Genomic DNA, 13,063 nt, shown 5'->3' with positions numbered 1-13,063 from the left:
AAAGGACCCTAACGTGATCTCAGAAATGTTCACCTGCAGATGTTCATGAATGGGATGTTTGATGCATTTGTGCAAATTATTGTTAGTGTATGATAATTTCCTACTATTGTTTTGCAAGGACACCATACATATATAATTGCAAACTGTGTTCATGTAGAATATGCGGCGTGACACCAAAGAAAAGGCTCTACTAGTGATACAATATAAGACTAAATGAAATGTCATAAGTTCATGGTTAGCTTCTTAATCCTTTGGAATCTTTATTATCTATAATATAATATATATTATTATCTATATTCTGCTGCCAATAGCTAGTTTTGACCGTGTGTTCCTGTCAAACAAAAAATGAAAAACTCTGGCAAAAAGCAAAATGTGCAATTTTTTTTGCAACAGAAGTGGGCTGCTCTCATAACATCCACACGTTTACCTTCACGTCACTTTTAGTGCGATCAAGTGCCTCCTCATCAACTTTGGAGTTCCAACACGTGTGTGTGTGTGCGTGCGTGTGCGTGTGTTACATGGGGGGTGCGGTAAAGGGGAGCAGGCAAGAGGGTTTTCGGAGGCGTGGTCCCGTGCGTTTGCATGTTGCTAAGCAAAGCGCAAATTTGGCATATAAACGAAAAATGAGCAGCAGCCCCAGGCAGCCAGTAGCGAGCTGAGCCAGCTAAGGAATTCATCAGGTACCTATAAACGTTTCCCACTTTCTCTGTCACTCTTCCAGCGCGGACGTACCGACTGCATTGCACTCATTCTATGATGGATGGAATTAAAGGCTCCACGGATTGGAAAACTGTCACTCTGCAGTAATCTCTGGCATCTGGAATATTGCACCTGGGAGATATTTCCATCAGTTTGGCGCGATTTAAAGGTAAGCTTTCACTAGTTTATGCAGTATGACATGACTAGGCTAATATTATTTAGGACCTGTGCATGGGAGTTTATAGCTTAATCACGTTTTGCATTTTAAAAGTAGGCTTTATTATTACTTCACACTTACTATTATCCTCTATAATGGAACTTATTGTTGGAACTATTTTTTTTTGTACAAAATATATCTTTGGACTGTTTCGTTCTCAAAGTGATCATTAAAAGAAAAGACAATAATAATTATGATTGTATCTGTTTGTCAAAACTCTGCCTACCTTTCAGTGTATATTGACAAGTAAAGTACAGTAACTCACGCATGCACACAAAATCTCGTTCGTGTGAAAATTTGGTTCACACTGGTCCTACTGTGCGTAGTGATGCAGTGACCCGCATATGCACTCAGGATGCTGGAAGCTGCTTTAGACTTACTGTTTGAAGTGGAGTCCCCCTATGATTACAACATTATTTAAACGGAGACAGAGGACAGATTCAAGATGCCTTTGGGCTCTTTTATGAAGATGCTGTAGTGTAGGTACGCTTACTAGGAAGGGGAGAAATGAATGTGTGCACTGATTGATGTAAATTTAGCCTAGAGTCCATGAAAAGGCGCCAAATAATGAGCTACTGTAATAATGAGCTGTGCTGCAAGAACAGCTGAGCAGAAATTTTGTTTTCATGTGCATCACTGTAATGAAGCTGAAATCCAAACTCATGCTGTTCTACTTAAACATTCCCTCTCTGTTTTGCAGACATCAAAACGTGTTCTTCATTAAGCAGCACCATTCTGCCCGTCATGAAGAGATCCCTTCCTGTACTGCGCTGGGTCGGAGTGGCAAGCTTGTTCCTGTGTTTGACCCAGACCATCCTGGCCATGGTCCTCAACAACTCCACGCAGCTGGAGTCCATCCTGGTTAAGTACAGGGACAGAGACGAGGAGTGGTGGAAGGCCAGGTCGAGGGGGAGGAGGGCCATCAGTGAGGGGGACATGCACCTCATCCTGGACTTGCACAACAAGTTGCGGGGTCAGGTCCACCCTCCTGCCTCCAACATGGAGTACATGGTAGGTGCTGAGGACACAGCTGTTGGTCATATGCTGTAGGTAAATCTCAACACACTGGAATACATATTATCATTTGAAAGAATACAACCCTGCATACATTTCTGTTTTTGATTTAACGCCACCATTATTAGTTAAAGAGTCAGAATTCAATTCCAGTTAAACTGATGCAAAATTAATTAATTTGGATTGACTGTTCCTTAAAGGCCGTCCAATCATACTTAAGCAACCATAACGATGCGGCAAATTATTTTTCTTTGCGAAGTCGTTGACCCACCTGAGAAGTGAGATTGGTTAGGGTAAAAATATCAGCGTAAGCCAATCAGAGGAAGAGTAGGGCAGGTCATGCCCTCGCCATCGAAAGCTTTGGCGGTGTGCATTGTCCACTAAAAGGGATTCTCCGCGTTTAAAAATACTTTTGAGACCTTTCATGGAAACCAAAAATGCACAAGTAAAAATGTAAGGTGTGGGTTGCACAATGTGTTTTCTACCCTAACGTAAGGTGCAAACGTTAGCATGTTCAGCTAACTAGCTTACCCACAGTCCTAACCCAGCGCTACTTCCAGGGCCAAAAAGCACATCCATCACAAACTTGGTTGTATTTGTTTGTTGGGTTGCCGGTAATATGCGTTCACTATGGTGTGTAAGCTGATTCTGGATGCTATCAAAGTTTAGGCAGAGGAGCTCTGTCCTGCTCCTATTGGATTTGGCGAACGTCACATAATGGGGTGCTACGTTTGCCAAACACATCGGCTAGTCCACATCCTATTTAAGCTGAGCAATCACACAGGTTAATACTAGAACTTACTAGCTCTACAATGCAATACAACAAAACAATTCTGTTTTATTTATGTCCATGTTTTATACACATCATGGTAAGGATGCTGATTTTTGTCTTTTGCTTATTAGCAATATAAGAACTTTCCTGACTCAGACTGCCAGTATAGCTCTGCCAGCTAAAGATTGCGGAGTAGGGGAGGAAAGACGGAGAAAACAATCTTCAATCCAAAGCCACCATCTGGCTAGCTGCAGCATCTGCCTCCTGCTTGCCCGGCCTCGCTGACCATGGCCCATTTCCAGCTTTCACCCCCGCAGTGTTGTCCTGCCCTCTACCTCAACCAACCTTCCCTCCCTCCCTTTCTTCCTGCCCTGCGTCTCCTTACTCTATCGCTCCATTCCTCCTCCCGCTGACTCTCTTTCTCCCTGCCTTGCTGTTTTGCCGTCCTGATCTTCGACCCCACAAGCGTTCCCCTCTGGCTTTTTTCTTCGCCCTGCTCACTCAAACTCTGCAGATGTTATCTTTTGTTTGATCCTCCGCGCATCTCATTTTGGGTGCCACGGCGGTGAATCTATTTCAAACACTTCGAGTCTCGCCATTTGAAGTGCGGGGCACGGGAGTGTAAATGTATGTTATGTACACTAATCCAGTGTTCCTTCAGCAAGGGATACTATTACTGATGATAATGATGTGGTAAGACCGGGGGCTGGTATTTGGTTTTCAGATTGCAGGATTTTGGAGGCCAAAGGGGCTGCACTTTCATCGCAGCTCTGACTTCTTAATTTCATACAAAAGCCATTCGGCAAATGCCTTTAAAACACTAGTACGTCATCTCTTGCCCAGCATATTTTCCTGAGACCTCTTTTAAAGGTCCCCATAATCACAACCACTTGTAGGTTGAATTACAAGCATTTACGTGACACATTCTGCACACATTGAATTCCCAAAGCATTCGTCCTAAATCTGCTGATGTAAGACTGCACATCTTGCACTTAGTTCTGCAGTAGAGGTGGTCCTGGGATATGGTTGGAAACAGCTCTGTATTTTTGGAACTTGATGCTCTGTGGAATGCAAAACAAGATTGTTACCTTAACCTTTCTCCAAAAGGCTGCCGGGTAGTCCATCTTCTTCTCTGCTGGATAATTGAGGGTGATGAATAACAAGAACACAGAGAGAATAATGAGCTGACACAGATCATTAGTATCCACTGTAGATTGTTCGCAGTGAAAGCTTTGTGTTGAAGTTGAACTTCATTATACCCTTCAGGAGTTGGCAGTGCAGGTGGGCAGTCTTGCCTTATGAGTGGGCTTAAGGGTTCAGTCAGTGAAGAGCTTGTCAATCTGTTGATTCCAGAACTTCAATGTCCAAGTCACAGTTTTTACATTGAGCAATCCAACACCTCACTTGTGCCCTGCAAATGTTTGTTCTGTCTGCCATTCACTTTAATTAAACTCACAAAGCAGGCAAATTCAAGCATGTTTCCTGTTTTGAAATTATTTAACAAACAACCTTCTCTGTCATTCTTTTTCTGGTGATTATAGTCATTACATTACATTACAGTCATTTAGCAGACGCTTTTATCCAAAGCGACTTACAATAAGTGCATTCAACATTGGTAATCAAAAGAACTACTAGTCACCAGAAGTCATAAGTACATTTCCTTTTCCAAACAAGCATCTAAGAGCATGAAGCAGAGCATAACTCAGAGCCAAAGTACAGGGCAGAAACAAGAAAAACAGTTAGTGCTATAAGTAATACGAATACAATAAGTGCAACAAGCTAGTATGAAAACAATAAGTGCTAAGTGGAAGGCTCAGGGTAGCACTTCCTGAAGAGGTGGGTTTTCAGCCTGCGCCGAAAGATGGGCAGCGACTCCGCTGTCCTGACGTCAGTGGGAAGTTCATTCCACCACTGTGGGGCCAGGACAGAAAACAGCCGTGACCGGGGCGATCGGCCGCCAGGACCTCTGAGCGACGGGGCAACCAATCGCCCCGAGGCAGCAGAGCGAAGTGGTCGGGCGGGGGTGTAAGGCTTGACCATGGCCTGGAGATACGAAGGAGCTGTTCCTTTCACTGCCCTGTAGGCTAGCACCAGAGTCTTAAACTGGATGCGAGCTCTTACAGGTAGCCAGTGTAGAGAATGGAGAAAGGAAGTTGTGTGGGAGAACTTGGAGCGATTGAACACCAGGCGAGCTGCAGCTTTCTGGACAAGCTCCAGAGGTCTGATGGCCGACGCCGGGGCTCCGGCGAGTAGAGAGTTGCAGTAGTCCAGGCGGGAGATGACAAGAGCCTGGATGAGAACCTGCGCTGTCTCGTCAGTCAGGAAGGGACGAATCCTCCTGATGTTGTAGAGCAGGAATCTGCTTTACAAAGTGGTAAATTAATTACATTTACCAAAGCCTAATGTAACTGAATTTTACTGAAAATACGTTCACAGAAATTGGAATGATAAACATTCTATCCAACAGTAACAAAATATATATATATATATGTATATATATATATATATATATATATATATATATATATATATATATATATATATATATACATATATATATGTAATGATCTTGGAAAAATATAGCATCACATGGCAACCTTGCAGGAGGTTAGAGCATAAAACCACCCCTGTGTTGGTATTTCAGCCACTGCTGAAGAAGGGTCATGATATCCCTTCTCTAATCAGGCCTGAACAGTAAGCAGCGCCACAGTGAATGGGCAACAGTGTGCACAGTTTGTTAGCCCCACCAAACATATGGAACACATTATGGTGGTCAATCAGAGCAGTTACAACTCCACACTCAAGCATTATCCTAATGGTTTTTGACGCGTGATAGCTGTAATGCAACCAAACAGCATGCCAGCACCGGAGCACACTGCACCTATTCTTCTCCAGTAACAGTAAATTTAACCTTGCCGCAACATTTGAATTGCTCAATCCTATGCCCACGGTCTGCTTTGTTCAAAATAGGTTTCACGTATTTTGTCTTAAAAAAAAAAATTGGGGGTAAAAACAGAGACTTTTATTTGTCAGCTTTTTGTTTTTTACGAGACCGAAACTTACTGGAAACAAGATATGAAACAACCACATTGAATAGTAGCACAAGGCTGCAAGTTGATGTGGTGGTGGTGATACCTCTCTGTTTCCCCTCTCTCTCATGTATGTGTCTGTGTGTGTGTGTGGGTGTGTGTGTGTGTGTGTGTGTGTGAGGGAATGTGTGTAGGAGAGGCCTAGTTTTGACTATACTGTGTTAGATTTGCGAGGGGCATGCGTACAGCCACTGTACCCTCAAGGAAAGTTTATTTTGCCTCGAATATGTAAGGTTACTTTCAGATTGCTTGCAGTGGAATTTATGTTAGTTACGTTTACTCAAAGAGGATGATGATATATCTGAAAAGACGCAATGAGTAGCAATTAAGGCCACAACTACGGTAAGTGGCCACTTAGCCCACTTAAATCATGAGGGTAATCCAGAGTGGGGTTTCAGGTCTGCAAACATCTGTTGGAGGCAAAGCTGTCTGGACTCATTGAGTTTGACCTGGAGTCCAAGAGAAAACTAATATTACCAACCCTAATGCTTTGGGTACCAGCTTAAAAAAAATCATTCATCTCTTCAGAGGCAAATAACTCTTTAACCAAAAACCTAAATGATGTTCTGTGTGTGCTCCCCAGGTATGGGATTACGAGCTAGAGAGGAGCGCGGAGCACTGGGCACATACCTGCCGATGGGAACATGGACCGAGCCACATGTTGACACAAATAGGCCAAAACCTTGGAGCGCACTGGGGCAGGTCTGTATGTACAAAGAGGTGGAGGGAACTGTCTTAAACTATGTTTGATACGCCATGTGTTATCATAAAAATAGGTACAATATGCACCATCGTGCTCTAATTCATGTTTTTTATCTTTATTGTTTGGTTCACTCTCACAGAACTGATCAGTGTTGTTTCAAGCAACAGCAGACAGATAACTTTCAGCAAAAAAAAACACACTACGCTACCTGTTCAAAACCAAACAACAGATGACCAGCCTGGTAATTCAGCCAGGCAGGCTGGTCTCATCCAGCATTTGTAGCTATACCTATGAAAACTAATAATTCACCATAATTCGTTGAAATCCCACAAAATTATTTTGTATGTTATCCACGTTATAATGAACGAGGAAGTACAAAGACCACAAAGAGTGGGGAGGTGGATGGCTCCAACAAACGGTCCAATGTTGAGTTAAACTTCTGTGGTTATTTTAACCCAAACAACGATTTTTTCCTAAACTTAACAAAGTAGTTTTTTTTGCGTATACCTAATTAAGTATTTCACAATCTTTTCCTAAACCGAACCGGGTAGTTTTATTGCCTAAACCCAAATGAGTAGATTCCTGTGAAGACGGAAGTTTATGTTGAAAAGATTGTATGCGTGTAACTGGCGTGGTGGGCCGTCAGATACTGATGCTTGGGAAGTAGTAGCCCTTGGCATCTTGACACCAACACACAAGGCAAACTTTAGCTTCTGTATGAAATGCTTTGGCGACACTATTAGACCCTCAGAGCAACAGACGTAGAAACGTAGTGTCACTGAGTCAGATGATATTACATTCGTAGCAGACATACTTATTTTAAACCAAAAATAGAGCCAAACCAAGTAGTTTTGTTACCTAATCCTAACTGCATCCATTTTACAAAGTAAACCACGTGTCACTATGTTAACCACACACAAATCTGCGTCAAGATACTACACAAAAAAAAGAAAACAATGCTGAGGGCTTCCGGCCAAGCGCCAAAATATGACGAGTCGGGCTGAGATGACGTTGGACAGACAAAGTTAGCGAATACCTGGTAATCATAGTGGAGCATTTAGCAGCTGAAAAGCAACTATCTTCTGGAGACCAAAAACAGAGCTAAAAAGGAGTGTGAATATTGGACTTATATTTGTCAGGTGGTCAGAAACATGACTCCTAGAATATGCTAGTGTTGCTTCGCATCTGCTTGGTGTGTAAATACGGCCGAAACTGCTTTGAAAACTGTCTATTAAAAAGACAAGACTTTTTGCCTTTGTTGGTCCATGGGGAGATTCTAGACTTTAGCTCCTTATGACATTACTACACAAACAAGATTGCATTCATATAAATGTTTTGGTGTTATAATATAAAGGATACAGTATAACACGTTCTGTGTGACTTTAGGGATCGCCCCCCTACCTACCATGTCCAGGCCTGGTATGATGAGGTGAGGTACTACAGCTATCCCTACTCCCAGGAATGCAACCCACACTGCCCATTCAGATGTTCAGGACCTGTTTGTACTCACTACACTCAGGTAAGAGCTGTTTTTATTTCCATGTTTTAAAGGGCTAACAATTGCTTAGGATCATTTTAGGCGTTTACTTAAAACATGTATATCAATTTGGGATATTTGAAAAAAAACCATTTCAAATATTTGAAAAAACTGTATCATGGTTCAGCAATAGCCCACACAAGTGTTTTTACTTACTGAGTATGATTAGACCTCAAAGAAGAGATCCAATCTTTTAAAATGAATACAAAAACCTTTTTCTGTGAATATATGACTTATTTCCTTTATCAGATCTGCTTGATTAAAACAAGTCCCTTTTTTAATTTATAAAAGTTTATCGTTATTGCTTCTGTTACTGTGACAGTCGCATGATTATTGCCTTCAGCTACAACAGGGGTCAGCAACCTTTTTAGTGCCATTTTGGAATTTCCATCTTTAGGTAAAATATTTAAATGGATCTGTAATTTCATTCCATCCATCTAGGCGCTGTGCATAGTAACTTTGGCATTCAGATGAGAGGGCACTTCAACATTTCCAAAAAAATGTTTTGCACACCAAATGCTAATGTGCTATTGGTTAAGCTACCACGTGACAATGGTGATACATGTGTCTAAGGTTGCCTACCCCTGAGCTACAAGCCCCAACAAATGTGAGAGGACCAGTGAACACGTGTTTTTGTTTGTTTGTTTGTGTGTGTGTGTGTTTCAATTTTCAGTTGGTGTGGGCGACTAGCAATCGTATTGGCTGTGCCATCAACGTGTGTTACAACATGAACGTGTGGGGGATGATCTGGACTAAAGCCGTCTACCTGGTCTGCAACTACTCTCCACCGTACGTTATTTTTTAAATTGGTAATAACTACAAAGAAGATACACAAACAAGATATGAACAGTGCCAAAATCTGTTTACGTGTGTCGGGAAGTACCACTGTACATTTGGGGAAAGTTGTTCAAAGGCTTTTGTGGCTAAGTCAGAAAGATTATCTCAAGTGACGATCTCGGCAGAAGTTTAAAAATGAAAAACAAAATCTGGGGGTATAACACCCCCAAATCTGCAACCAAACTGTTGGCATTCACGTTGTATTGTTGGTAATGTAAGCACCAGGTTTTGACAAGGAAGAGGAATGGATGGAACCTCCTTTAACTGTGTCAAATGCTAAATTCCGTGCATATATGCAGTTTCACAAACATAATGAAATATTTCAGAATCCTTGAACATTGTTTATTTTAAAACACAACTTTTCATCAGTGTTTTTCATAATTGATTGGATTTTTTTTCAGGGGCAACTGGTGGGGTCATGCTCCATATAAATATGGAACTCCCTGTTCTGCCTGTCCAGCTAGCTATGCTGGAGGCTGCAGAGACAATCTCTGCTACAAAGGTGCGTCTTGGTCTCGAGTTGTGGTTTCCTGCCATGGTTTATCTCTTTATATACCTTTGTACCTACCCAAAATTGTTAGCGATAGTTTCACTGAAAGAGCATGGGTTTTTAGTAGTTCACAACATTTGGCAACCCCACTCCTAATATTGTTTTCTATGTTCCAAGTGTAACATAAATACAACTTGTATAGAAAATGATTAAATCTAGTGCATGTTTTCAGATGGCGGCGTTGACAGGCGTCCAGCTCCTGAGATTGAGGAGACCAACTACATTGAACCGGAACAGGAACCAGTGAGGGACAGGGTGCCCCAACCCAGGGCCCAGACACCAAACCCCTCGCCCAATGACAACCTAGAGAGAAACCAGGTTGTCAGCACAGAGCAGATGTGTAAGGACTGCTCTCACCATACCACACCTGTCTGAATGCTGCGGCTCAGACATTATTTCTAGTATTAAAATGAGATTGTGAAAAGCTCTCGTTTGTTTGTTATTATAGGTCAACAGGTCGACTGTGAGACCAAGCTGAGAGATCAGTGCAAGGGGACCACCTGTAACAGGTAAATGCTTGGGAAAGTGGTGACACTGCAACGGACAGATGTCAAATAATGATGTGCATGCAAATTCTGGAAAACATCTGATGTACCAAGATAGCTGTGAATTATCAGGACAGTTCAGATAGAATTAGAGTTTTAGGTAAAAAAATGTTGAATTATACTAATATTCGTACAATAGTATGTGCTTATATTAACAACAAAGCACCAGTTGTTTTCACTTTATTGTTTCCTGTCCATAGATATGAGTGTCCGCCAGGTTGCCTCGACAGCCCTGGAAAAGTCGTTGGGACTGGATATTATGACATGGTAAGGGATCCCCAGAGACCAATTTTTGAGACTGGTATTTAATTATGTATCCACAAAAGAGTTTTACGTTGTTTTATCACATATGTATTACGCTGGTCGTCACTTTATAATTTTTGTGGTTTTGTGGTCATACTTATTCTATAGGCATTTTCAAATCTATTTTATTTTACTTTTTTTCCTGATCCAAACGTTAGACATTATTTTATTCTATTTCATATTTTTACATTTTTCTACTTTGAGCAACTGTTTTGATCATTATGAATTATTTTTATCCAATTTTTATATAACATTGTACATTTTAACATCCCAAGTTTTGTCAATCGCTTGTAAAGCACTTTGAAAGACATTTGATTTGTTTGAAAGGTGCTGTATAAATAAAGTTTGATTTATTGAGTCATTGACCTGTATGCCAGTATCTGGCGCACCAGTGGAAAAAGTGGGGGGGTAACGCACATTCGCCGCCATTGGCTACTGTAAACACCAATCAAAATCCGCAACAACCTCCTCCGTAGCTTTCTGTTTTCACAGGAAACACGAACATATTGGGAATCAAATAGTACTGGTTTCATGTGAATTTTCAGATATACCTTGCCGCCCATTATTATTCACATCTTTGTCTTTCACTGCAGCAATCCAGCGTGTGCGGAGCTGGTTTACACTCTGGTGTTATTGACAATGATGGAGGATGGCTGGATGTGACCAGACTGGGCAGAAAGCAACAATTCACTAAGTCATACAAGAATGGTATTCAGTCAATTGGGTATGATTAGTCTCTGTATTCAGTCTTTATCCATTCTACTATTAAGCAAAAAAAGTGAGTTAAATACAGTCTGGATATAAATTTACTCCCTTTTTGGGCACTAATGATCCGTGGCTATGCAAAACAGACCATAACTTAATGCAGCTTTCTTTAAATTCACAGGAAAAACAGAAGCGCAAATTCCTTCAAAATAGAATCTGTGCCTGGTAAGGAGCATACAATATATTTTTCACTTTGAGGACACAGACACAGTCACATGTCGTCTGTAAACAGAAACACTGTCATCTTGCTGTAATTTTCTTTTTCTTTTCTCCCAGTCAAGGCACTATCATGCGACACCACCGTTGCACTTTTCTGCCCTTTCAAGAAACCTGTAAAACACTGTCCCAGGTAACATTCTGCTTTAGATTTATTAATTTAGGAGACTGAAAAGATCTCAATGTTTGAATTAAACCACAATGAGCCAATGTGTCACAGTCATTTTAAGTAATAGGGGTTAGCTGTTTGGCCCATGTGCCCTTACAAATCAAAGAAAAGTAGCAAAACTGGCCTGTAGCATCAATGAAGGAAAGCATTTTCTGCATTTGCAGAATTTTATATTAGATCTTGACAAAGGTTTCCTGGTTTGCCATTTAGAATCTTTTATTTACAATCCAACAACCTGTAGGTCTTTAACTGCCTTAATAGTGTTAACTCAACCAATGAGATTTTGGGCTTCAGATAGGAAGAACATACAGTTCCAGTGTATGTGCTGAAAATATCCTCAGACCCAAAGTGAGCTCTGACTTTTTCTGCAGGTCGTATTGTCCCAGGAACTGTCTGCGAGACAGTCGGGCCCGAGTCGTTGGGACAAAATACTACTCAGATGTAAGTTCTTGTCACTCAATTTTCATAAGTTGACTTTTACAGTTTGAAAAAAAAGACCCCGTTCACACCAGACATCTCAACTTATCATAGCACGGTGTAATTAACAACGTAAATGATGGCTTTATTGAAGTGCAAATGCCTAGTTCAAACCATACGACTTTAATTTTCCACTCACTGAGATCCTCAACAAAAGCCCCAGATCAGAGGCAACCGGACATGTGTAACCAACGGTGTTTTGGGATTCAACCAGTGCTTTCACCCTGATTCATATTACACATATAACAACCCATTCTGAAAAAGGCGTCATCTTCTCCACACGTAGAGGGACCATTTGAATTTTTAAGATTTAATGACAACAGTGGGAATTCTTCTTAGGATTTGTTTCTTATAGGTATGATTTGTTGAAACAACTTTCTTTTTTTTTCTTCAGAAATCCAGTATCTGCCGAGCAGCTGTTCACGCTGGAGTGATCCAGAATGAGGCAGGAGGGTACCTCGATGTGATGCCTGTGGATAAAAGGAAGCAGTACAGTGGCAGCTACCAGAATGGCATCACTTCAGAGAGGTATGTACAGTGTATATATAGAAGAACTAATGTGAATGTATACATATTTTCAATTTATGTGTATTTTATTTGATGTGGAGTTGGACCTTGTTTTGAGTTCAGATTTTTATTTGCAACTACCTCTGTCAGTGTGATGATCAAATTGAATACATATTACAATATTTGAATACATCTTTACATCTATTGCTGTGGAAAACAACACGCAGTTTTTACCACCACTCTGTTCTCTGCCTGCCCTACTTCTTCCAGCCTACTAAACCCAACAGGTGGAAAAGCCTTCAGAGTGTTCGCGGTCATCTGAAAACCACTCTCAAAGAACAGAGTACCATCCAACATTGCCACTTCACATCCAGCAAACTCACTCATTATCATCTTGCAACCTGTAATTACATTGATTGCTACGATAAATAATTTGGCTTCTGATACTTAAAAGTGTAACATGACTTTACTCAAGGTTTCCCCTCTAAGTTTGGTCATATATTTCATATTTCTTTTGCATTACGTCTCTCCTACATTTCTAGTGCTGACCGTAATAACCATGTTGGGCTGCCATGCATCTTTCTGACATATCATGACTTACAGTACAATATACACCACCAGATTTAGCACTGCTCCCAATGCCCACCACATTTTAGAACGTGA

The 13,063-nt window shown here is 41.1% G+C and overlaps 1 protein-coding gene across 1 annotated transcript; it reads left to right on the top strand.

The window, feature by feature from the left end:
- The first annotated feature begins 642 nt into the window (after positions 1-642).
- Positions 643-12,848, top strand: crispld1b (cysteine-rich secretory protein LCCL domain containing 1b). Its single transcript, XM_068738046.1, has 15 exons — positions 643-868; positions 1,617-1,927; positions 6,375-6,493; positions 7,881-8,013; positions 8,705-8,820; positions 9,270-9,370; positions 9,591-9,758; positions 9,867-9,927; positions 10,164-10,230; positions 10,860-10,990; positions 11,153-11,196; positions 11,308-11,380; positions 11,788-11,857; positions 12,288-12,421; positions 12,671-12,848. Exons 2-15 carry the CDS (start codon positions 1,661-1,663, stop codon positions 12,720-12,722), a joined length of 1,536 nt encoding a protein of 511 aa, XP_068594147.1. The 5' UTR covers positions 643-868; positions 1,617-1,660; the 3' UTR covers positions 12,723-12,848.
- Positions 12,849-13,063: the final 215 nt, after the last annotated feature.

The sequence above is a fragment of the Cebidichthys violaceus genome, unplaced genomic scaffold (genome assembly GCF_023349555.1).
Source record: "Cebidichthys violaceus isolate CVI_PGR_0920_01 unplaced genomic scaffold, fCebVio1.0.p SCAF_8, whole genome shotgun sequence".
Classification (NCBI taxonomy): domain Eukaryota; kingdom Metazoa; phylum Chordata; class Actinopteri; order Perciformes; family Stichaeidae; genus Cebidichthys; species Cebidichthys violaceus.
Note: the sequence above shows the minus strand (reverse complement) of the source record. Positions and strands in the feature narration are given on the sequence as shown.

Bases quoted from the DNA above. Each gene is read 5' to 3' on its own strand.
- crispld1b (XM_068738046.1), top strand. From the start codon at position 1,661: ATGAAGAGATCCCTTCCTGTACTGCGCTGGGTCGGAGTGGCAAGCTTG. The intron at 1,928-6,374 runs GTAGGTGCTGAG...TGTGCTCCCCAG, and splicing joins CCTCCAACATGGAGTACATG to GTATGGGATTACGAGCTAGA. The intron at 9,928-10,163 runs GTAAATGCTTGG...TCCTGTCCATAG, and splicing joins AAGGGGACCACCTGTAACAG to ATATGAGTGTCCGCCAGGTT.